Below are 26,283 nucleotides of genomic sequence, written 5' to 3'. Positions count from 1 at the left end.
AAGGCCAAAATCGAAACATACCTAATTGGTTTCAAATAGCTACTTATTTCACGACAAGACTAACTTGATTAAGAAGATGGATGCGAATGAAATTAGTATCTTACAAGGTACCTACTCGTGGTATCAAATTGTGATCGCCATTTGTTTCAGAAATGTAATGTTAAGAAATTAAACGCAATTGTGCCTTCAATGAATCAATGCAAATATTAGCAGCGAGTATGGAAACCCGCACCAACAAGAATATTGCAAAGATGATATTTAGGTATTCAAGTCGCGACGCGAACGTATACAGAGTAACTAAGAAGGGAAAGCAATTTGATTCCCCCAAACACTTGATACAGGATAAAAGAAATCACGGCATGACGCAACCGCGTCAAGGCAGAATAAGTAAGTGATTAATATTTCTGTTATGTGGTTACAGTCTAGTCGGTGATTCACTCTGTTCACAATTGGTTTGTTGAAATGTGACCTTCCATTATGAAGAAATGGAGCGTAAGTTGGATGTTCTAGACGTGCATATTTTTAACCTTGGTCTGGTTTCTAAATTTAATGCCCAGGTTTAGAACAAGCTGAACATAATAGTATACCTGCCTACGTTGTTAGATATTAATAGTGTTATAAACTAAAAAATATAGTTCAATACTGCAGTAAAATCTTTTGAATACTAACAAATAATTTCATGTTTGTATATTTTAGTTCTAAACGTATACCCGTGTCTTTAGTTTAATTTATGCATGTATAGGTATTAAAAAAAACATTATATATGAATATAAAGTATCATTTGTCTGGATTTATTCAGGATTGTGTTATAACTATAACACTAAAGTTCAAATAGTACTACTAACTTGGTGAGATTATGATCACTTTATCCGGTTCGAAGGACCAAGTATTTAAATCCTAAGTAAGATCAATACGGCCAAGTGTGGCTGCGGGATAAGTGTGGCTGGTTTTCACATTGGAATCTGTTTACACATTGATTAGATGTATGAAATCGCAATGAACTTTAATCTATGTATAAACAGGCCCTAATATGAAGGCCAGCAAACGGCAAACTCTTTCTTAAAAATAAAGGCTCTTCATTGTGATCTTCGTAATCGTTAAAATCAAAACCAGATCTCTCGAATTGCAATATTACGTATCCAAAAATCAGGTTCCCAAAATAACCTTAATGATAAATCAAACATCATCCGTATATGCCAGTTGCCTTGCGAAACTAAACAAAGCTTGTGTCTTCACTTCACAGTTTTAGGGGACTTCTGCGCACACGTCTCATTAAATCGATTCACTTGAATTAAATCCTTATTGCAATAGCATTGAGTTTAATTCGGCTTGTTGATCTTATCTGCATTGCTAACCTATGATGCCAATATGCCGATCATCGGACGATTTATTAGGCGATTACCGAAAACCTGACCACATTTCTCTGATAATGTCACTCTCTCACTTTTTAACCAGTTTAGTCCGATGTGCGATAAGGACAGTAGGAGGACAGACCACTTTGCACATTGGATACAACAATATGACGCGAAGTATTGCTTTCTTTAGTGGTAAGTAGGTTACTTCGGTTATGTCAGGTGCAGGCATGAGTTGAGCGGTCAGAAGTGTGACTGAGGAAATTTTGGTGTGACTACTTTTTTGTTTATAAGAATTTTTTAAACTTTTTTAACATGAATTATGTTAGGTTGCTTAACATTTATGTTCAATAGGTGTACATACTGTTTGATTTATTTATTTATTCGAGTAATAAAATGTACTTAGGTAGATTACCTAGCCAGCGAAGCGTAGCTAGTTTATTCTTAATCCGGTTGAGCTTATTTCCATTAATGTCAAAGGTGGATGTGTGAACAGCAATGATTCTGACAAAGAATAATAAAATAAAATAAGTAGGTACTAATGTAGTATTTCTATATTGACAGCACTAATTAGTAATTATGTAATTCAAGCAAGCACTAAATTCCTCAACTAACAATCGTAAGTTATGAGTTTAATCTGTGACTTGGAAAATACGAGTTTATGGAACTACTCTTAATATTCGTACCTGGTATCTAGGTACCTGGTAATAAAATTAAGTGCTAAATGAGTCAATAATGGGACTTAAACTTATATGATAAAAGTAATAATTTTAACCATTGGCTAATGGCTTATGCAAAATATATTCCAAGTTTTCAAGCGGGAAACCTGGACGTACGGCGTACCACAGGCGACACGCGTAAATATATCTCATAATGAGTTTCTCGTTCGGCATGCCTAGCCGTATTTGGCCAAGCATCTAAAACAGCTTAATAAGTAACCTCACGCAATATCAGGAGACAAGATAACGTAAATAAATAATGTGAATAGCTCCATACACTTCCTCTCATTTGATTATGCGTGTTGCGCGAGAAGCACACATCGGGCCGGCCAGAAGGCAGTGCTGATAGAGCTGTTGGGCCGAACGCACCGCTTATGAACGCGACCGAAAAGGTCAGAAAAGCGCGGGAACCGGCGATGAATGAATTAGGTCTAAAAAACAGTGACAGTGTGTGATTTAAATTTGGAACAGTTTCTCTTGTTTCTTTAGTTTACTGTTGTGATTTTGAACGTGTGTTAATTTGAATTTTAAGGTGAGGATTTTTCTTTCATTCGTGGGTAGGAATTAAAAAAGTATGCCAAATTACTGAAGCTACGTATACCTACTCAGCTAAGGTTATTATTAAATTTAAGTAGCGTACGGACCATATGGTATTAAGATATATATGGTACAAATATAAGCAATCGCATTGTCGATCAATATCGAAAGATCTACAATTATATTTTCTATCAGGTGTGCATTTTCTAAGTTTATTATTTATAACCTTATTACCTATGATAAGTATCGTAATTTTTAATCGTCGGAATCGTTAATTGGTTGAAAACTGCAACAGAGTTACATTATCTGTCATAAAAGTTTATCGATTTCTAAATAGGCAATTAGTTGGACGAATGTCTTATGAGAAAAAAAATCCAACACTTGATTCAATTGGATAGACCATCAACTATCATCTGGGTCATTTTAGTGAACAGCTATTGTTCTTACTTTGTAAGTTATTGTTTAATCTTATGATCGAATTAAAGCACTCGGACATGAATTTAATGTATACCTACGTACAGATGCGTAATGCTGTATACTATATATGAGAACATCGATAGTTGCTGCTCCAAAGATTCCAAAATTGAACCACGAGCGTAGCGGATTCGATAAGTGGAATCTTGAGCGTTCAATCGCTTATTAGTAAATTTTACCAGCCAACGCGAGAATCCAAAGTAACATCATCCAAATTTTGTGTTCCTATGGATAAAATGCAACTTTGACAATAAAAAAGCCTAGATCGTAACCTAGAGTGATGAAAAAACTTAACGAGATAAAAATAATGTTTGAAAGCATTTTTGTCATCCGACTCATTAACCATGGTTACATGACTTACATGACATTAATTTCTTCATCGAGAAATCGTTTGCCTTATGGAAGAACTAAATTACCAACGCTTTCAGGGACACATATTTCCTTCTCCATCTCATCTTATAATTTATCCTGGTGGCATCCTCAGCCTCAGAACTCAGGGCCGTCTTTTTGACCTTTTCATTTCTACTTCACATGTTCCGAAGCATCTGTCGTAAATTCCGACAGATGAATAGATATTCCGATTATGTAGGTACTTCATGTAGCGACACTAGCGATGAAGCAAGCCAAGCTCATCAGTAGACGCAGATTTCATAAGGTGCAACAAACGATGCATCGATCACTGCATTAATGGCGGCGGTGCCCTGACAGTTTCACAGCCAGCGCAGCAATTAAGTAACAGCAAAACGCATAATTGACCATTAACGAAACCTTTTCGTTTGACATGTTTGTAGATCTAGAAAATGGCCAATTGGTCTATGTTGCTGCTTTTACATAAGTATATGAACAAAATCAAGACTTAGGCTGGGTAGTATTCCATAATGCCTCAATGGGCCCTCGTTCACAAATTTATGATAACCATCATTTGTATTTTTTGTAATTTTAAATTTTAAAACATTGGTGCTACAAATGCCCCCAATTGTACTTATACTCCCAATAAAACAGCAACGGGATCGATTTTGAGTTTCATAACAACCAGAAAGTAGGCTCCAAGTATTATCTTTAGAGTACAGAAGTAACATTTGTAGTTTTGCTGTCGGTGTGTGACCCATCTTTCGGAAAAGTTCTAACATGTTTAAGCTGGTTTTAAACCGGTAGAGGGCACCCTAATTTCGGACCGTAGTAGTAAATTTAACAACAGGTCTATCTGGTACAAACCTGCCAAAGAATATCGCAAAAATTCAAACTATAAATATAGTTTTCCGCGCTTATATGAGTCAATGATTCCGTCAGATAACAATCGTAATATGGTCAATTTCTTCTATACTTTTGGGTTTTCCCAACTGATACCGATCTCACGGTGCCACGGTAATTAAACGATGAATTCGGACTTTGCATCCGCGACTCATATATGTGTAAAAGCATATTAAAATGATGCTAGTTGATGTTTATATCATCGCTATGCGGTGGAATAAACTGTTTATTGTTCTTGTCGTTTGTTATCAGAGCAGATTGCAATTTGATACATCAAATAAAAGAACAACATTTACCTACTCGGAGCCTCGGAGCGCCTTTAGCTGATCTTACAATGAAATACACCGACTTGTGCTTAAAAATGTTGGAGACGTGTATGGATCTCTCATAAGGATCTGTTATAGGTACATATGTTATATAGGTATATTACAAAATGCACGTCTACGCATATGATCCGGAGTGCACAGGCCTTAAGCCCGGGCCTTGGCTTAGCCACGGGTTCGATTCCGGTCGTGGACAATTTTATTTCTGTTTAATTTAATAAAAACTTCACATCTAGAGGAAAGAGGACGGCCGATTCTCCATACAAACATAGTCCCCGTTTTCTTTCTGGATATTGACATCTTGGAAAATATTTTTAGATTGTTTGATTGTATATTAACTAGAGCTTTGTTTATAGCGTTTGACTTTTTTTTCGATTTTTGTATTATTATAGATATTAGGAGCGAAAAACAGATTTCATACAAAAATTTTAAATTCTTCTAACTCCTATAATAATTAAAAATATGAAAAAAATCAAAATTTTTAATAATGTTAATATCCAGAGAGGAAAATCAGGACTACGTTTGTATTAAAAGGTCCTCCACTTTCATCTTAACTGAAAATAGTAATAATCAATTATTTATGTAAGTAATAAATTGTCAAACACATTTTGATATCACTTTCACTTGCCCATGATCACTCATACATTGCAAACGAAATGCGCTGTGATTTACATACAAATAACAAATCCATAACACATCTTTCTAAATTTTGAATGCCGCTCTAAGAACAAGACTGCAAATGGTAAATTATTACCTGAGTTCTGGACTGAGCCACGTTTTGCCAGGTATGTACAAAGAATATTAGGTGCTATATCGTTTCAGGGTATAGCACCTTCCAATTGGGACCAATTACTAAAGGGGTTTTAAGTAAATACCAACAGCAGGCGGAAATGTGAAAGATCAAAGGGTCGCACGCGGCGAGAATGGCAAGGGACGCCATTCTGACTTTATAAATCTGATCTTGATTTGGTCATACTCGCATCTAACTCATTCCACTATAGATATGTGTAGGTATCAGTGAGATGCACTGAGAATATTGTCAAATTTAATATTAAAACAATGTTCGATTTTTTAAATTAGAATGCCACTGAAGGATCGTGGCTCGTTACTTTGTTACACCGCGGGCCACAGCCTGCGGCAAGTCCAAATTAGGTGAATTCGTGCGTGATAGTTCCGGTTCCGTTTAACGTTGACATGTAGCATTGATCTAAGTTATTTTAAAGCCTACACCTGAAAGTTATGAAAACATTTGATGTATCCCTAAATAGCTACTATACATAGTTATACCTATTTTTCGTGAAAGTTTAGGACGAAATTTGACTTCAGCATTAAAATTTTAACTTGATAACTATAAAATAAATAGGAGTGAAACTAAGTGAATGCTTAAATCAGTTATAATAAAAGAAAAGTTTCTACTTATGACCCACAATTTAAGTTTATTTTATTTAAAATAAATACTAGTACGAGAAAAACCTTCGCAAAATACAATACAAGCACAACTTAACGTAATTAGAAACGCATTCTTACCTACATATTAAACCATATTTATTCAATTTGAACGTTTGATGTTGACCGACTTCAATCACAAACGTTTTCCCAGATCCGTATTTTATTTTTTTAATTATTGATGTCATCATCTTCTTAGAGTTGTCCCGGCTTTTTGGCAATGCCACGGCTCATGAGAGCCTAAAGTCCCCTTTCTGGCAAGTAGATAATCCCAAAATCAGGCACTAGTTTTTGCGAAAACAACTCCCGTTTAATCTAACCTTCTATCCCAGACGGGAAAACTAAGAATCTCAATAAGGATTAGTCCGTTTTCCTTCACTGAAAAGCGACTAGTACCTAAATATCAAATTATATATATCGTACTTGTTCCGAGAAACTCTTGGATTTCAACCTGCATCCTCCAGATTTATGTAAATTCATACGCTCTTACTGACCAACGCTTATTGGGGTTTCATAGTCACCTAGAAACCCTTATACTCGTAGTTTCGCCATGTCCGTCTGTCCGTCCGTCCGCGGTTTTGCTCCATGATCGTTAGTGCTAGAAAGCTGCAATGTGGCATAGATACATAAATCACGCATGGCAATAGAACGGTAAAACCAAAACTTTAAAAAAAATAACGATATGTCCCATACAAAAAGATGTAAAAATGTTTTTGCTTTGACCTACTAGTGTAGGGTATCGTTGGATAAGTCTTTTAAAACGAATAAGTCTCCATAAACCATTTTTTGATAAAGTTAATATTTCAAGAAATAATTGCTCCGAAAGAAAAAAAAATATGCGCCCCCCCCCTCAAATTTTTGGACCAAGGGTTCAAAAAGTATGAAAAAATCGTGAAATAAAAGCTTAGTAAATACTGTCTATGAAAACTATAGCGAACATGAACCGTTTTTGAGTTATTGCAAAAATCTTATCTTAGTAAAAAGAAGTACAAAACGCTGCGAAGGTAGGATTATGCTTGTAATGTCCATGATACTTACTAATTAATATATGCATAAATATATTATGACCACACCAGCTGCTAAAGGCTCTCTTGAGTGTTCAAAACCTGATGAGAAACTTGCATTTATCCACATGTGGGACAAAGGACAAATATTGAGTTGTTTTTCCCCTAATGTTAGCTGATGGAATTGACTTTTAAATTATAAATATTTAATGACGTTCATTTGGATTTGATTTTGTTTGAAATCTTACAGTTAATATTTTCTTCGGGTTGGTGTGGTGAAAATTTTTATGTTTGCATGGGCAAAATTTGTTTAAGCCTCGTTCTTTGAAACCCTCGCGACGCTTAAGAATCATTCGCGCGCTCGGGTATCAATATTAGAACGAGCGGTTAAACAATAACTTTGCCCCCTAGTAAACAAATATTAGATATTAAGAATATCTCGAACGATCTTTTAGTTTTATTTTGTCAAGTGTTTGACAAGTGACAGATAGTTTTGCCGCGGTTTTGGTAAAATGTGACATTGACAGTTAGATTACGACTGAGAAGAAAAACTCAAGCGATTGAAAGAAGGATTTGTATTGTTTTAATTGTAAAAAACTCAAAGATAAATAAACTATTGTAAAGTAATTCAGTATTTTAGTGAGAAATCTAATACAAATAACTATTATTTTGAATTTTGAATACTTAGTTACTTACCTATACGAACATGTTATATTGTAAGCAAAACATCCTGTGGAAGAGCGGTGTTCTCTTAACACAAGTATCTTAAATACTTACAAAGAGGCACCAGCACAGCAATTGGAAACCTAATCATAGTTACTGAATAAAAGTATTTTTATTTTTATTTTTTTATTTTATCACGATATTTTCCTACACAAAAGTTCCGAGAAAGTCGGTGGTAGTTAGGGTTTGAATCCACTCCCTCCCGTTATTAGTATAGTGTATATGTTTATTGACCGAGCGAGAGTGAAGGTTTCCGTTTCAGCTTAGGCAAAAATGCATTCGTATGTCCGGCTATTCTTTTTTACAGGTCGAATTTCTCAAGCGATTCTCTTAAAATTATGTGAATATATTATATAATTTTCGAATCTTCCAACAGAAATTTTAATAGAATAGTCCTTATTACACATAAAACATAAGGACCCTTCTCTATGGACATGAGAATTTTGAATTTCAAATGAAATGGTGCTTGCACTTGAAGCATAAAGACCCTTCTGTATTGGAAAGCCACATTTGTTTTTACGAAATGACGTGACGGAGCTGTAGTAGTGGTTCGCGAGGTCTACAGCTCACAGAGCCACTGATATTTTTAAAAATAGACATAAGGTCCGTACGGCTAAGTGTGGCTGCGGGATAAGTGTGGCTGGCCTTCACATTGGAGCCTGTTTACACATTGATTACTGTTGTTTCCTAATTCATAAATTTGCTACTTGGCTTTAGTGGCAAATGTAAATTACTAATAAACAGTAATTTTTAAACAAGTCCCGGCCACACTTACCCGTATTGACCTATTAGTGGTACTTGCTCGATGCTCGGTTTACATCCCGTATAAAGTTACTTAACACCTATTGCAGTGAGAACGTAAAGCCGCGGTCATCTGGCGTGGGACCCATTGTTGGTTTACAACTATGAACACCGGTTTACAACTAAGCAAATAAGCTGATTTACTCGTATATTGACTATTAACCTCGTTAATAAATGCTAAGGTTCAATTTAAACTAAGAATCAATTCTTAAAAGCATTCATGATATTATGTAGGCAATAAATGCGTATACAATTTGGTTTTATGGTACATACTGCGTGCTGCAATGTTACTTAGGAAAATTAGGATTACGATTAGGGTTTGCAATATCCGTCCGATTTTTATATTCGGATAATTCGAATAATAAAATTTGTATTATCCGAATATTCGGATATTCGGATAATTTTGGATAAGTAAGTAAGTAAATATTCTTTATTGCACCAACAATTATGCATTTTACATACATGTAAAACTACAAATGAATTTTAAAGGAAAATAGAACCAGGTAACAACAGGCGGTCTTATCGCTAAAAAGCGATCTCTTCCAGACAATCTTTAGGTAGCAGGAAATTTAGAACTCATACAAAAGTCAACAGGTAGTGCAAGGAGCTAAATATGGAGACTATTAAACACAACACACACATACTACTTATATAAGAATTAAAACAATACCTAATATACTAATAAATATACAATATAATATAATACAATATATATATATATATATATTTATACTTACACATATACAATATATAAAATGGCAACTTAAGGTAGAGATAGAAAGTATAGTTTCAGCTGATTTTTGAAAAAGGGGAGGGGGAGGGGGAAAGGGGAGAAGGGGATAATTATAAATGAAACAAAATATTAAAGGCGTGACTGGTATTAGGTATCTTGGTTGCACAGTGCCGCATGTTACCAACCGAAGGTAAGAGGAGATAGATGTTCGAATCCAAAATGCCCTAAGATGCTCTGCAGCGCTCTGCCGAGTTCTAATAGTGTCCAACCTGATCAGTAGACTGACCACGATTCGAATCTATAAGCCAGTAATTAGATTTTGATGTGTGGGTAATTTTCACACTTGGACTCTAACTCGAAAAAAAGAGAACAAGCTCTTAGTGATGAAGACGAAATTCTGGCGGAAGATTCTGAGACCTATCAGAGATAGAAGCTTGAGGCGTAGGAAAAATAGGGAGTTAGAGAGCTAGTTGCGGCACCCGATATAATTGGCGAAATTATAGCCGCACGACTTCGCTGGCTCGGTCACTTGGACAGGACGGGAAAGAAGAGAGGTTAGGCCTAGATGTACTTCCAAATATGAACCAGTTAATCCGTATATAAAGCCTCTTTATTAAGTACGCTTTTAAAGATAACATTATGTTAGCTATTATAGTAATCATTTAAAATTGATTGGGATAACGTCTTTGTATTAAAATATAGTCAAAAACGTTATTTCTGTGTAATCTAAATTATCCGTTTATTCGGATATTTTGAGTTGTATTATTCGAATATTTTCGGATATTATTATTAGCGGATATTCAGATCATTTGAATATTCGGACACGATTCAGTGGATACATTTATAAAAACAAAACTTCCGTGAGACACAGAATTTAAATATTTAAAACGGGTCACTCATGTATTTCAAGTCGCAAATCGCTCAACATGTTTCACTCCGTATCGAGAAACATCATAGGGAGCACGCATTGTAAAAAAAATTAAAAGTGTCGTTAAATTACGTGAGTGACTTGTTTTAATATATTTCTTAATATTAAATTAATGTCATTATTATAGGATATTCTTAAAAAGATTGAATAAAGTCTCACAGTAAGCTCAAGAAGGCTTGTGTTGGGGGTACTCTGATAACGATATATATAATATATAAATACATAGAAAACACCCATCCAGACTCAGGAACAAATATTTGTGCTCATCACACAAATCAATATAGTATTCATAGTAATGTTTATTTATTATACATTTTTAACTTAAAAAGATAATGACTTGTTGCTTTTACATTTGTCATAGTAGCCCTCATTTTTTAACAAGTATACTGTACTTAGTAAATAAAATACTTTCCAAATGGAGATATATATCTCTACATAATGTTTTCAAAAATATCTGGCACAGTGTTATTTATGTACATATAGATATATATCTCTTTTTGTTAGGCAACTAGAGGATGGTAGTTGCCCCGATGCATAGGTATGTTCTCGTCTAGTCTGGCCAAAAAAATCCAAATACAAGAAATTTACATTTACACGCACACGCGCACACACACACACACACACACACGCACACACACACACACACACACACACACACACACACACACACACACACACACACACATACACAATCTCACAATCACTATCACGCACACACAGACGCACCCAACTACAGGTTCCTGTTTATAGTATTTATTTATTTAAACTTTATTGCACACATAAAGAAAAAAGTACAAATGGCGAACTTAATGCCAAAAGGCATTCTCTACCAGTCAACCATTGGGTCAAACAGAGACATTTGTGTATGTACCAACATACAGCATGCAGGAAAAAATAATACTTAACAAATAATAAGGAAAAAAATTAAACGTGAAGTCAAATAATATTAAAAATATATAAATAGTTAAATACTACTACTTATATAATGTATAAAAGATAGACTAATACATATCATTATGTAGGTACATATATATGATGGTGAACCTTATTTAAGTTCTTCTGACAGAACATGCTTGCGAAGTAGTCGTATTTAAGGCAACAACTGCTCTGTCGTCGTAATGAGTAATAAGTACTTCTAGTTTTTAAGTTATAGATCAGTAATTAAATAGTTACAATTATTACAAACAACCACTGTTTATTATGGAGGAACGGGACTTCCTGACACAGGTATTTCTTACCTACTAGGAAGACCCAACCTTGTTGTCATATGTGTAGGTACCTAACACTTATGAAATAAATCATTTTCATTTTCATTTTCAAGAAATACCATTTGTACTGAAAGAAAAAAATAAGGACTTTTTATTTTTTCAATTTTTGGGTAGGAAATAACAGATGTAGAAAGTCTAACCAAGGAAAGCAAAAAACTTTTCCTTAAGTTAATCTTTTTTTTATAAATAAAAACTTATGTAATTTTATTTCACAATCAAAATAAACTAGATAAAACATTATCTAAAAAAAAAACATTTAGTTGTGTAACATTTATTAGAATAAACAAAATGTTTGTGTGCTACTTTTGATGCCGACTGTACTAACTTTTGTTGTCAGCGAAAATACTACCTACTGTGTCCTTGTAGAAGGTGAAGATCGCAGCGGTTTCCTTACTTTGTTTTAAAACAGGAAGTAATGAAGGCTGCAGAGAAATGTCTTTATCCATTTAAGGGATTCGTCCAATAATTGGACAATTTTGAATATAATTGGAAGAGATTCTCTTCCTAGTGCATGCTTTCATTGAATTAAGCTGACTTTATGTTCATAATCATGACATTTACTACAAAAGTACCTAAAGATTAAGATAAAATGATGGTTAATTAATCTGATTATGCCATCCAAGTGCTTTCCAGGTCAATATTTTTTGGTGTTTATTTTGCCACGCATGTTTATGATACCCTCAGAAAAATACCTACGAAAAGTGTTTCCTCTACTTTTCATTCTGCTATTAATAATCGTGTTTTTTGAACTGCGTTAATTTCAAAGGTGCATTCCTGAGCTCAAATTAAGTTGTTTTCTTAACTCTATTTTGAAGATAATCAGTAATTTATTTGTATTTTACGAATGTGTACACTTAACTTAGGGCCTGTTAATATATTGATTAGTGTCAATACAGGTATTACAACAACGCAGCATTTCACTTTTTGTGTGTGCTTTAATAATATTAAATAAACATAATTTACTTAAATTAACTATCGGTCCGATTTGAACAATGCTTTTAAGAAGTCCCAGTGATACGATAATGATCTGTCAATGTCAAGAGTGACGTTTTTTGGTATAAGAAATGTCACTTTAACCACTGACAGATCGGTATCGTCTCGCTATGACCCCTTATAAGCATTGTTCGATTCAGACCGTTTGTCATTTAGTTTCCGTAAAGGTACCTAAGTACCTATATGGCTAACCATATGCCGAAGTAAACGAAATTCAATATAAACACTGTGATAGTCTGATAGGTGATAATGCACAGTAAAATTAATTAATTTCTATACCATTTTGTTACATTGTCACAGTGACGGTCAACATAAATATGATACTACTATTTTTACCCTGACAAGGTATGAAATGGGTCAAAAATCAATTTCCTTTATCGTGTATATATCGGTATAGAAAAAAAAGCGAGCACGCCAAGCCGGCTCGCATTCAGAATTTTCGATATTTGATATCGATTTTTGTTATGAGCATTTATTATAACTATACCAACCAGTTTACAGTGGAGGTAAATTAATTAAAAACTAATTTATTTGATTTTTACAAGATTTAACTAATCAAATCTTGCAAGTTCAATTTGACCCCTTCCCGGTTTCCAATGAAGCTGAAAATTTGCATAGATATGTAAGTCGGGTGACAGTGTAATATTATGGTACCATCAAGCTGATCTGATGATGAAGACAGGAGGTAGCCACAGGAACTCGGTGATAAAACAACGCAACCTAATTGTGTTTGGGGTTTTTAGAATTGTCCCGATGAGTATTAGTTGCCTGTGGAAAGAAAGGTACAGTCAGCGATAAAAGCTTGTACCAAAAATGAAATTTCTGGCAAAAACTTATTTATACGTCGTTTGACATCCTTTGTAATGGGATTAAATGGGAATAAAGTCGTCGTAATGTTTAAATGAGCTGGCAGGTTACATAGCAACTATGATACAAAAGACATCAACGAGCAAATGATCAGGTTGCATTTCTGCCGCATTAACATAACATTATGCAGTTAAAACATGGACTAATATTGACAGTGATATGGACCGAACTCAAAAACAATACAAAAGGTAATCGCGGTCCATATCCCGGGCAACTAACCGTGAATCATTCAACACGTATGTTTATTTTAAATTATTAAGAGAAAATAAAATGGAACACTACTTGATTGCTTCATTTGTCTCAATTTTTTTCTCTAGTTGAATCCATGACGATGTTAAGAAATCTTCACTGTTAAAAGTGGGTTGGCGGTATTTATCTCAAAGACTTTAAGTTCAAAACACATACGGGTGTTCAAATAATTTATTTGTAATATTGTACGACTTTAAATACGCTCCCAATATGAGTCACTAAGTTGTAATCTCCACAGTCACGTTTTTGGTTTCGTTCGGCGATGCTATCGGCCCACAGACCATTGACGCCATAGGTAACCCCGAAGCATCATTGTGTGACCTATGACGCTTTTGGAAATATTTTATTAACAAAGATCCTGCTCCTAGATAAAGTAACAATAGGTAGGCATGATAACTGCTGCTGTTCATGACTCAAATAAAAATTTCGTCTACTTATTCTTATTTTATAGTGCTTTCGTAAATACTTATTGGAAGTAGGCACTTTACTTGTATTTTAATATCATAATGATTCAAAAACTTTAAAATGTCAAGTGTTTAATTAACATGGAAGTTGCTGTTAAAATAAAGAAGTGTTCTTTACGGAATAAAAACTCTTGATAAATAGTTCTTAATAGTTTAATACCAATTTTTATCGCAAGTACGGCATTATTTGCGATATTTTTTTAAGGTTTTAAGCCCTTATTGCTATTCCTAATTACTCGGTTGATTTCAGCTCTCTATTCCTGACCTGAACTTGAACTAAAACTATTTCCATGAGATTAATTAATCGACCCACTTTTTTATAGTACAGACTTTTACAACTACTTGAAAGTGACTGCGCTTCAACCAAAATATCAAATATTTAACATTTATTCAGCAAATAGGCCACAGGGGCACTTTTACATGTCCATTTTTACATAAAATAAATATTACAAAAAACAATTACAAATATGGAATAGATGAAATAATATAGACTGGCTCTAAATGTAAAATTACACAAAAAAAAACTATTTAAAAAAATAAAACCAACAAATACTAAAATTCTTTAGAGATGTATAAGTCTCTAAGTGTCAGAGATAAAATATAAAAAAAGATATTAAATCATCCTTAGAGATGTAGAGGGTCTCCAAGTCTTGAATTCTTATATAAATAATTAAAAGACAAATGAAGTGTCTCACGTTAATGCCGCTCAAAAGTAAAGTTACATACTTATAACAAAGTAAGACGTCGGAATTTATGCTCGAACCGTTTTGTCGTGGCCAACGTATATAAGCTGTATGAGCTCCTTATTCATATTTTAAAATGCACATCGATATTACAAATTTAATGTCCTAAGATTGCTATTAAGTACGTATTCCACATATGGTCAGGTGAGGGGTAAGAGAAAACATAGTTTATTTTGCTCGAGGAAATAGAAGCCGTATGAGGAACATCCTTCTGTGTAAGTATTTTTAAGTTAATTTGATTTATGTAGTAGTTTTATTTTTAGTATTATCATTCAATATCGTTAAGTATCTCTGTTTAAATGTTTCTCTTGCCCCATACTTTATACTTATATTACCCCACCTAACCTTATAGCATATGTTAGTGGATCTTAATTTAAATGCAAAACCTATGATTTACCAAATCCGATAATCGAAAATGACACCATAAAGAGATCGCCCGAAAGATTCGAGATCCTTCACACAGTTACGGGTCGCACGTGCGTCCCATACACGATGGGTATTAGCGGCCCACAAAACAAGAGCACCAGGTTTTGTAACCAGCCTTAAACATGGTGGTCTTGCAAGGACGAGTGCAATACGACTAATGAAACGGCCATATTGAATGGGGCTCTTTCTCGGTCAAAGATTGTTTCTGTTATACAATGTTCAATGTTCGGACATAAAGGTAACAAAATAAATTCGATATAGACCGAGTTTCAAATATACGAGTATATGTTTTGAAATGTGTTCGAAAAACAAAAGTTTTGAATGTTATAATATTAAATAACATTTTTAGTGGTGATTATTAAAATAGAGATTGGAAATGTGTACTTGTATGGCCGAATGGACAACCGTTTTTAATAAAGTTCTAATAAAGTCCGTTAATAGAAGGATACAATTAATAATAGGTAATAATTATGTTTTTACCACTACACCAGGAAAAGGCCTCTTGGTTGTTTAAAAACGAATGAGAAAGTTACATTTTATCCACATGTGGGGAAAAATAATCATATGCAAATTTAAAGATGTTTCCTTATGTTACCTTAAATTACTTATAATTTTTTTATTACGTTAATTTGAATTTGATTGGATTTTTTGGTATTTCAAAGTTAGTATTTTCCTCGCGTTGGTGTGGTGAAAATTGTTGTGTTTCACTCGGAGTCAAAGTTTGTTTAACCTTCGTACCTTGAAACCTTCACAACACTAAAGATTCCACTTTTCAAAACCCTACGCTACGCTCGTGGTTCAATTTTAGAATCTTTCGCTTGCTCGGAGATCGCTACACGAGCGGTTAAACAACAAATTTGCCGCCTTGTAAAACAAATAACTATTGTTACAGAATTCGTTGCTGGAACGAGATGAAGAGACTGAAGCTACAAATACGGACGTTTTTCCTGGTGAGTAACAGTATATTATGCAAAGCTTTTATTTGCACATTTGGCACTCATAATAGTTATTTACAATACAAGCGCGGAAAGTAGGAAAATACTTGTTCGCACGTGTGTCGTACAACGTTTTACAGTACATTGTAGCCTGCTAACTAGAGCGGTAAATGAAAACTAGGTTCTTATAGTAAAACAATATAATAGTCAGATTCAGATTTTATTTGCTGAAAAAGGGTTAGTTTACAGGTCTTAAAATACGGTTAATAATTGTTCCACCTTATCGGCCACCTATCTTATCAGTATCCGCTATCTCAAGACAGCATGCAAATTATAAAATTATTCTTAAAATAATACAACATTTATACAATAAAATAAACTAATATCCGTCAGTTTGTGAGTCTAAACTTTAAAAAATAAAAATATTGTCACTGGCCTTAACGTTCTTCCAGCAGTGGGCACTACTGCGGGCTACGCGGGCTCACCAGGCGCAAAGCAGATAAAAACGTATCAAGGAAATAAGTAGCTTCAAATTAAATCATGCGTTTCCAGTTTAAAACCAGAAGAAAGGGCTGCGTTAGAGGCAGCCCACATATGAATTAACTTTTATCACAAATAAATGATGAGAATCGAATAATATTAAATAAATACACAGTTTATGTTCAGATTTGCGTCAGTCGTCGTCAGTCATTCAAAGAGAAAAAATATCAGAAGAAACCAAAGATCCTCGGAAAGGCTTATTTTTTTCCATCAGCCAATGCGCGCGGTGGCTGCACTATGCAGGTTTGCTATGTTACAAGATGGCTCTTTAAACTTTCAACATAGGCCCGGAAAGTGCCTATTCTCGCACTAGTGTGGGAAAGTAGCACCATATGTACTGTAATAATCATTTAAAATAAGATTTAACATTATAACTGAACTGAAAAGGCCATCAATGAGCAGGTTAGGAACCTATCAATTTTACTTTTCAAGTAAAAACCAGCAAAGAATTATGCTAAGCAAAAATTTAACAAATTAGGTGCAAGTGTTTTATATACATACCTCTTCTTCTTCTTCCTAGCGTTGTCCCGGCATAATGCCACGGCTCATGGGAGCCTGGGGTCCGCTTGACAACTAATCCCAAGATTTGGCGTAGGCACTAGTTTTTACGAAAGCGACTGCCATCTGACCTTCCAACCGTGAGGGTAAACTAGGCCTTGTGGGGATTAGTCCGGTTTCCTCACGATATGTTTTCCTTCACCGAAAAGCGACTGGTAAATATCAAATGATATTTCGTACATAAGTTCCGAAAAACTCATTGGTACAAGCCGGGGTTTGAACCCGTGACCTTCGGATTGCAAGTCACACGCTCTTACCGCTAGGCCACCAGCGCTTGTTTTATATACATACCTATAACATCAAAATATTTTGAGCGTTATAGGTACTAATTGTTATGGCACCTGGCTACATATAACTATTCCATAAAACTCAAACAGGATATAGAAATAAAATGTGTAATCGAATGTAATATCATTTCAATAGTAGGCGCGGGTCTTTGACCGCTGCAGCTCATGTGTGGCCAATCGATTAGTTTCCGACTGCTATGGTTAATGTTTATTAATAACATTAATGTACACTTGCAGTTTACATTTACTTATATATTATAGTTCTACGGATATCACCTATCTACGGCTCACTGATTGTTGTACAAGGACATGACGAAATCTATCCATTTTGCAAAAAGGTCCTATTGTTCATATTTTGTTCGTTTCCTTTTTCTATTTTCTTTTTCAATTGGTGGTATATATATTTATAAATTATTTTTATTTTGTAGATATACAGGGCGAAGGGAAAGTACTATGGGGGTCCAGGCAGGAGGAGTCAAGTGTAAACAGCGGTATAGTCAGTTAAATAATGAACATTTATTGAAATGTATCGTCGTCTTATATACTATTCCTAAACCTACGAAAAAATAGAAAGATAGGTATCTTAGAACTACAGAATCTAATCTACCCTTTGACGTAAATCGCACCTCTCTAGAGTGCGATGGCATATCTTCTATCCCGCTCACAATCGCCGGTTGCATGAAGTGGGTAGTAGAAAATACAGCAATTCAGGACTACCGCAGAGAATGTCGCTTGCGAGAGTAGCACGCCCTGTCTTCCATCTCGCTCCAACCGCTGCATAAATACGTGCGCGCCGCCTGCGCGCGCCTCAGTTGCGTCCGGCCGTCGATGCGAGCGCATGTCCCATAGCACTCCCTCTCAAGCGAAGCGAATACGTTTCGTGACCCTGCCCGATCTCGTCACATACGTCTGAGTGTTTGGGCTAGATGCAGGAGTCTGGCTGTCGCTTGTGACGTCTTCATTGTAGATGTAGGCTGGCTTCAGACGCTCTATAGTGACGACAGTAGTTCGTTGTGGCATTTGTATCTTGAAATACTTGTCGTGGCGTTTGAGGACTTCGAACGGGCCATCATATGGTGGTGTGAGCGGGGGTCGCACTGTGTCATTACGCACGAATACGTGAGTGCACGACGCAAGGTCCTTATGCACGAAAGGTCTCCATTGCGTGGCGTGCGTCCGGGTTACAGGAACAAGTGATGACATTATCTCTGACAAACGTCGTACAAACTCTGCATCTTCAATCGTCGACTTTGTAGGTACGAAGAAATCAGCTGGCATGCGTAGTGGGGATCCATACGTCATCAATGCAGGACTTAGGTTGTTATCGCTGCGTAATGCGGCTCGTAATCCAAATAAAACTGTAGGCAGCTCTTCGGACCATCTTGAACTTTCGCCCCTTGCCATAAGAGCGGCTTTCAAAGTGCGGTGTAGCCTCTCCACTTGAGAATTCGCCTGAGGGTGGTAGGCAGTGGTACGTATCCTTGTGGTCCCAAGCTTCTTCAGGAGAGCGTTGAAAAGGTTTGACTCGAAGGTACGACCTTGATCTGACGTGATGCGTAGCGGGCATCCAAATCTCGTAATCCAGTGCTCGTACAGGACTTTAGCGACAACTTCAGCTGTTATGTCGCGTACTGGTATTGCCTCGGGCCACTTCGTGCAGCGGTCGATCATTGTGACGCAATATCGATAATCATTTGATATTCTTAGGGGTCCCACGATATCGATATGCAGATGCTCGAAACGCTGAGATGGCGGGAAATCTCCGATAGGTGGAATCACGTGACGATGTATTTTAGCTCGTTGACATCCAATGCATGCTCGAGTCCAAAGTGCGACGTCTCTGTTCATTGCTGGCCAAAAGAACTTAGATGCCATAAGTCTCCTCGTTGCGCGTACACCTGAGTGGCTTATATCGTGTTGCGCTTTGTAGGCCGCATAACGATAAGCGATAGGTAGGTACGGTCGCGGTGTGCCAGTTGAGAGCTCACACGTGATTGGTCGATTGATGGCTGGTAGTGTGACTTCAGTGAACTTCAGATTTTCTTGAGTTTTCAATTTTGTTAGTTCTTCATCGGTGCGCTGGTCGGTGGCTAATTTGTCGAAATCTATTGCGGACGGACATTGTATTTCTTCGATTCTTGATAAGGCGTCAGCGATGTTGTTTTTGTCGCCTGGGATATACTGGATGCTCGAACAAAATTGGCTAATGAAGTGCAGTTGGCGCTCGCGTCTCGGAGTGTCGCTGCTGCTCGGTGCTCGCGTAAGTGCGTGCGTAAGTGGTCTGTGGTCCGAGTAGACGATGACGTCATTGCCTTCTATAAGTCGTCTGAAGTGCTTTACAGCCATGTAAATCGCTAGGAGTTCGCGATCATACACACTGTAGCGGCGTTGCGTCGGACTCAGTGCCTTCGAGAAAAATGCCAGCGGTTTCCAAACATTATCAACTTTCTGTTGGACCAATCCTCCTACGCTGTGGTCTGATGCATCACTCATGATACATAGAGGAGCGCCGTGAACTGGATACGATAGCGTAGTTGCTTCCAATATGCTTTGGCGGCATTTCTTGAAAGCTTCATCTGACTCGGTGTTCCATTCGATAGGAGTCTTGTCATTTTTCTTGGAGTTGTGCAGATACTTGTTGAGTTGAGACTGAAGTTCCGCTTGATGTGGTAGGCAGTCACGGTAAAAATTTAACATGCCTAGAAATCTTCTCAGCTCACAGACTGTCTTCGGCTTTGGGTAATTCGATATTGCTTCGATCCGCTCTTGAGTGGGACTGATGCCGTCGGGTGATACTTCATAGCCAAGGAAGTTGATTTTTCTTCGTCCGAACTCGCATTTATCGACATTGAGAGTTACGCCGTATTTATCTAGGCGTTCCAGGACTTGTCGAAGCAGTGTTTTGTGTTCTTCTTCATTTTCAGAGGACAGGAGAAGATCATCGACGTAACAGAAACAGCCATCTATGCCTCGTAGAACGTCGTGCATGAATCGTTGGAATGTTTGGCTTGAGTTGCGGAGCCCGAACGTCATTGAGTTAAACTGGAACAACCCGAACGGTGTGATTATTGAAGTTTTCTGCGCGTCTTCTTTGTTCATGGGGATCCAAAAATACGCCATCTTCAGGTCTAATTTTGAAAAAATCTTCTTGTTGTGTAACTGGTACGTAAAATCTTGAATTCGAGGTAAAGGATAGCGATCAGGTTGTGTTACGGCGTTCAGACGTCTATAATCGCCGCAGACACGTAGAGAACCATCTTTTTTCTTGACAACGTGCAGCGGACTTGCCCAGGGGCTGTTTGAGGGTTGACAGATGCCCATTTCCATCAAGCGTTCGAATTCGGCCTTCGCCGCTGCATATTTGTCGGGCGGCAGTGGGCGTGGCCTGGCGAAGAGTGGGGGGCCCGTAGTCTCGATGAAATGCTGCACGTTATGCTTGGCCGGCGTTTTCAAAGACATTGGTCGTAGTACATTAGGATACTGTTTGAGAATCTCGTAGTAGGCTTGATTGCTGCTGATCAAATAGACGGTTTCTTGAGTACTTCGAACTGTTAATGCGTTGACTTGGAGTTTAGTGGTTTTGTCGATGAGCTTCTTTTGATCTAGGTCAGGTAGCAGCTTGTAGTGCCGAAGGAAATCAGCTCCGAGGATTGAGGTCTTGATGGCAGCCACGATAAACGTCCAACGGTAGTCGCGCCGTAGCCCCAAGTTAAGAGTGATTGTTTTCTCTCCATAGGTCTTAATCGGCGTGTCGTTTGCGGCGTAAAGCTTGTAGGTGCTTGATAACTGGTTCTTCTTGTGATGCGACGATAGTACTGATATTTCGGCGCCAGTGTCGACGAGGTAACGTTCTCGAGAGTTGCGATCGATGACACAAAGGCGGTTGCTGACTGGAGGTACACCGAGGCCCGCCAGAGTCGGTGTAGGCATTAGTTTTCCGATGAGCTAGTCTTCTTGCTACACGGCGATTCACATCTTCGTGCTTTGTCTCCGAATCTGAAGTGATATCTGCACAGCCATCCAGGATCACCGGGCTTGCGTGAATTTCCATGCGCCGACATAGATCTCGAACGGGAACGGCTGCGAGAGCGAAAGGGACGGCGATAGCGTTGCCGGCCGCCGGACCGAAGGGCTGCAATTTCGAGTGTTAAATTGTCGAGCTTCTGGGATAACTTCTCAAAAAATGTGTTTTCGCTGCTTTGCGGGGCTTGAAAATCTGTGGCTCGTGTGACTGCAGCAACGGTGACTGGCTCGGCGTGCTCTAACATCTTGTCGGCCATGGCATCACGTCGGGGTCACCAAATATGGGGGTCCAGGCAGGAGGAGTCAAGTGTAAACAGCGGTATAGTCAGTTAAATAATGAACATTTATTGAAATGTATCGTCGTCTTATATACTATTCCTAAACCTACGAAAAAATAGAAAGATAGGTATCTTAGAACTACAGAATCTAATCTACCCTTTGACGTAAATCGCACCTCTCTAGAGTGCGATGGCATATCTTCTATCCCGCTCACAATCGCCGGTTGCATGAAGTGGGTAGTAGAAAATACAGCAATTCAGGACTACCGCAGAGAATGTCGCTTGCGAGAGTAGCACGCCCTGTCTTCCATCTCGCTCCAACCGCTGCATAAATACGTGCGCGCCGCCTGCGCGCGCCTCAGTTGCGTCCGGCCGTCGATGCGAGCGCATGTCCCATAGTACCTTAAATATCGTAGATAGGATATTTTGCTGAAAGAAGACTTTATTTTATTTTTAAAAGTAAGTAATATTTATTGCATTCAAATAATTTCAAAAAAAATTTGAAACTGCTTATTTTTTCTAGAAATTAAACCGAATTTTGAAATTTTAATCAAAAATTTTACTCCATTCATTTCTTTTGCGATATCATATTTCTGACATGACTTATTTTTTATGCATTCTTTCGATTGGCATCATAAAAATACAGAATGTTTTTTTTTTCACATTTGAGTCGGTTCGATTTCCAGACAAAGTAACTTTTTTTTTTTTAATCTTTGAATGCACTATTACTCAGTTTTGAAAATAAAATAAAGTCTCCTTTTAGCAAAATATCCTATGTCTTATATTTAAGGTACTTTCCCTTGATGTCCCATAGTCTTGGGACGCCCTGTATACACCGTGTTTTTATTGAATTTCGTTAACTTTGGGGTATCGGTAAGTACGTTTAAGGAAACTAAATGGCATAGTTAATTTTCAAAAAAAAAAATTTTTTTTTGTTTTTTTTTACTACTTTCATTTTTATAAAAAGTAACTAAATGTTACATATAGCATTGTTGTAACACGGGCATTACATTGAACTCAACCAAACAATTGAAAACTATGACATATCAATGTCATTTCGAACGTCGATCGTCCGAGATAGTACTTACGTTTAGTAGCATATGTATGAACTCGCACTAAACACTAATCAATAAGTAAACAGGCCCTAAGGCAAGTGCACACGCTCGTAAGGGCCTTATAAGATAAAAATTTATGATTGATTATCTCCGAAATGGAGTTAATAAAAATATCGGTGTCTTTGAGAAAGTTACTTAATTTAAGCTCAGGAATGCACCCTCGAAATTAACGCAAATCAAAAAAAACACGGTGTATATGTTGTGTTAGAATGTTATTGAAATAAATGAATTGAATTGAAGAGAGTTGGAACGCGTAGTCCTGTTAATTAGTATTTTGGCTTCTCTTTTTAACAGATCGGCTCGGAACAGATGGAACTATGTTTCTGAGCTTTAATATTCTATAACCAATGAAATTGGTAAATAAACACTTAAATCGAGAATATTTGGCGGGCAATAATGTCAGCTGCAATTCTGCGCGCGCAATTCTTTCACCACGGCTTACGACACGCACTTGACACGCGCTATTAACGTGTGGTCCCCACATTATTTTAAGAGACCAACCATTGGGCTGTTCATCCTACTTATGTCAATATCACAGAGTAAGATATCTAAATTGTCACTTTGAGGATTTGACCTCGCCTAGCTTTGGGTTGCTTTAGGGACAAATATCAGATGTGTTGATTGCTGATAGATGTAGTTATCACACGACAAAAATAGTTTAGTTTTGTAGGTACTTAGGGTTTGCACTCTAGAATTTAGCAAAGTTAGATCACCAGAGTCTAGATCATCAGCATGCAGCAGCTTTGGAAATAGTCACACTCGGCTAAAGTCATATTAAAATAAATTTCTTCTTAAAAGCATTTTACAAAAGTACAAAGTCTAACACACTATTTGCAACATTTAGCTGTTTATACAGTACCTTTATTGATGCAATGAGCCAGCCGATCGACTGTACTTTACTTTCCACATGCAACTAATACATACTTATCGAGACAATTCTAACAACCCCAAACACAACTAGTTTGCAATGATTTATCACAGAGTTCCCATGGCCATCTCCTGTCTCGTAAATGTTATAATATCGCATTGTCATCCGATTTATATATGGATGCAAAATTTCAGCTCAATCGAAAATCGGGAAGGGGGTCAAATTTAGCTTCAAAAATTTGACTCACACTAACTAACTACCTAACATACACACATACATACTAACATGGCAAGTTTAATAAAACCTTGGACAAAACCAGTATACTACCGACCATAGATAAGTTTTGACAATTTGAGGGATGGATTTCGGTCCTTAACTTAATGTCAAGAAATACCTTGGGACTAATATAACATTTTTTTTGTTAAACAGCTAGTTGCTGGCTGGCTAACTATTAGAAGTAGGTGAAAACAATTTCAAGATATTTGGATCTCAAAAATGGCTGTTTTGGACTTATGTATTTTTAAAAGGTGTAAGTCAAAATTAATAACTGGGCCCATTCAATTTAATACACATAGTGGGCTAATACTTATTATGGAGAATTCGGAACAACAAATTTATATGGTAAATGCCCTGATTTATGTTATAGTTATAATATGAATGACCATGTTAGCTTAAAAACATATTTACTTAAGAAAATACAAAGCAGTATACTTACCTAAATAAAATTATACAATTTATGAGTAGTAAGTAGGTACTAAGTAGTTCAAAATGTCAACTTAGTCGACCAATGAAAAATAAGTATACTGTTGACTTTTACTATTTTGACGTATTATAACATTAGTGAGTTATCCACAATTATTTACACAATCTAATGAATAAGTATTTGCGAAACCATGTCTCAGTTATGATATTTCTACTTATTAGAATTTAGAGACTGCAAACGGTGGACGGTCACCGCCGGTCAGCGACATAAATCGAGTTACAAAGAGGTCGTCAGCGCGGCGCCCAAATCACAGATTTATAAAAAACTAGAATCGATCATCCTTAATCTTGTAAAAAATGCCGTCCCAAATACCAGAAGTGTGGACGCATCCGCGACCATAAGCGGCGCCTATTGCATATCGTCTAATTCGTCTGCATTACACAACACATTACGTGTCCTGACGTCCCAATGTCGCATCGGACTGTCTGAACATCGTGTTTTACTTACCAATCGTATAATTATTGAAAAAATAACACTTGTTTTGTGAAAATTGTGAAGAAGTTAATTTTCAAAAACGGTTTTTTAGGATATTATTGCTATTAATTAGCTAGAGGTTTAAATAGTTGTATTAAAATAAATGGTGTTCTCTTTTTCCATTGTGCCTTTGATTATTCTCCGGTATCATTTAATTTACGGTTTATATTTAAAAAAAACTTTTTCTTTTCTCTTTTCTTAATTTTCAGTATTCATAATGTAAACAGTTTCCGTGCCTACTTTGGATCGGTTTCTTCCTCCCGGCCATGACCTTGGAGCTCGCTTTCTTTTCGTCAACTTGACATATAATGTACTCTCATATGTACACATGCAGTTATCGGATATTATGCTAATGTACCTACGCACGAGCCTATTTTTTTTATCAAATTTGCACCTTTTTGCCATAGCAAAGAGCTCATTTAATAAAAATGTATGAATGATTATGAGTTAACAGTGAGTTTTGGAGTGTTTTTACAATTTTAAAAGCTGTACAATTAAGAAGGAAGGTATGAATTATATTTCAGTTCATAATATTTGTAAAACTTACTATATTTGGCTACCACAACCACGGGTTTCGATTTTTCGGGGTTGAGTCACTATAAACAGGCAACTAATTCAGTATTGATGTTAGCGGGCGTACGCGGCAGGCCGTAAAATATTTTAAGGATCGAAGTTAATTTAATATTCATAATTCTTTTATTTTTTTAATATTCATAATTCCGCTACTAGACCAAAAACAACCACCTGAGCAAGCCGGTTTCCGTCCCTCCTTTTCTACAATCGACCACCTTCACTCCCTAAATCAAATTGTAGAGAAATCCAACGAGTTCAAACAACCGTTGTATTTGGCATTTGTTGACTATAATAAAGCCTTCGATAGTGTCACACATGGAGCCATCTTATCGGCACTGAGTAGTCAACAAATAAACCAAACGTATGTTGAACTCGTTGGACGGATATACAAGAATAGTACGGCCAGCATCAAGCTGCACGCACCAGGTCCTAAATTTAAAATCCTTAAGGGAGTAAAGCAGGGTGACCCGCTCTCTCCTAAATTGTTCACCAGCTGCTTGGAGGAAGTTTTCAAAAAACTGGCGGCCTCTTGGGAGACAAAGGGTATCGAGGTCGGCGATAGGAGGTT

The 26,283-nt window shown here is 36.7% G+C and overlaps 1 protein-coding gene across 2 annotated transcripts in view; it reads left to right on the top strand.

The window, feature by feature from the left end:
• The first annotated feature begins 1,571 nt into the window (after positions 1-1,571).
• LOC133519803 (protein spaetzle 5-like) overlaps positions 1,572-26,283 on the top strand; it is a 50,251-nt gene continuing 25,539 nt past the window's right edge. The window contains exons 1-2 of one of the 2 annotated variants that reach the window (XM_061853913.1): positions 1,572-2,603; positions 16,194-16,251. In XM_061853913.1, coding sequence (XP_061709897.1) covers positions 16,213-16,251 — 39 coding nt within the window. In that variant the 5' untranslated portion in view covers positions 1,572-2,603; positions 16,194-16,212. The remainder of the gene's footprint in view (positions 2,604-16,193; positions 16,252-26,283) is intronic. The other variant, XM_061853914.1, reaches the window with a different exon arrangement.

The sequence above is a fragment of the Cydia pomonella genome, chromosome 7 (assembly GCF_033807575.1).
Source record: "Cydia pomonella isolate Wapato2018A chromosome 7, ilCydPomo1, whole genome shotgun sequence".
Lineage (NCBI taxonomy): Eukaryota > Metazoa > Arthropoda > Insecta > Lepidoptera > Tortricidae > Cydia > Cydia pomonella.
The sequence above is the reverse complement of the archived record's forward strand: the minus strand, read 5'-3'. Positions and strand labels throughout refer to the sequence as shown.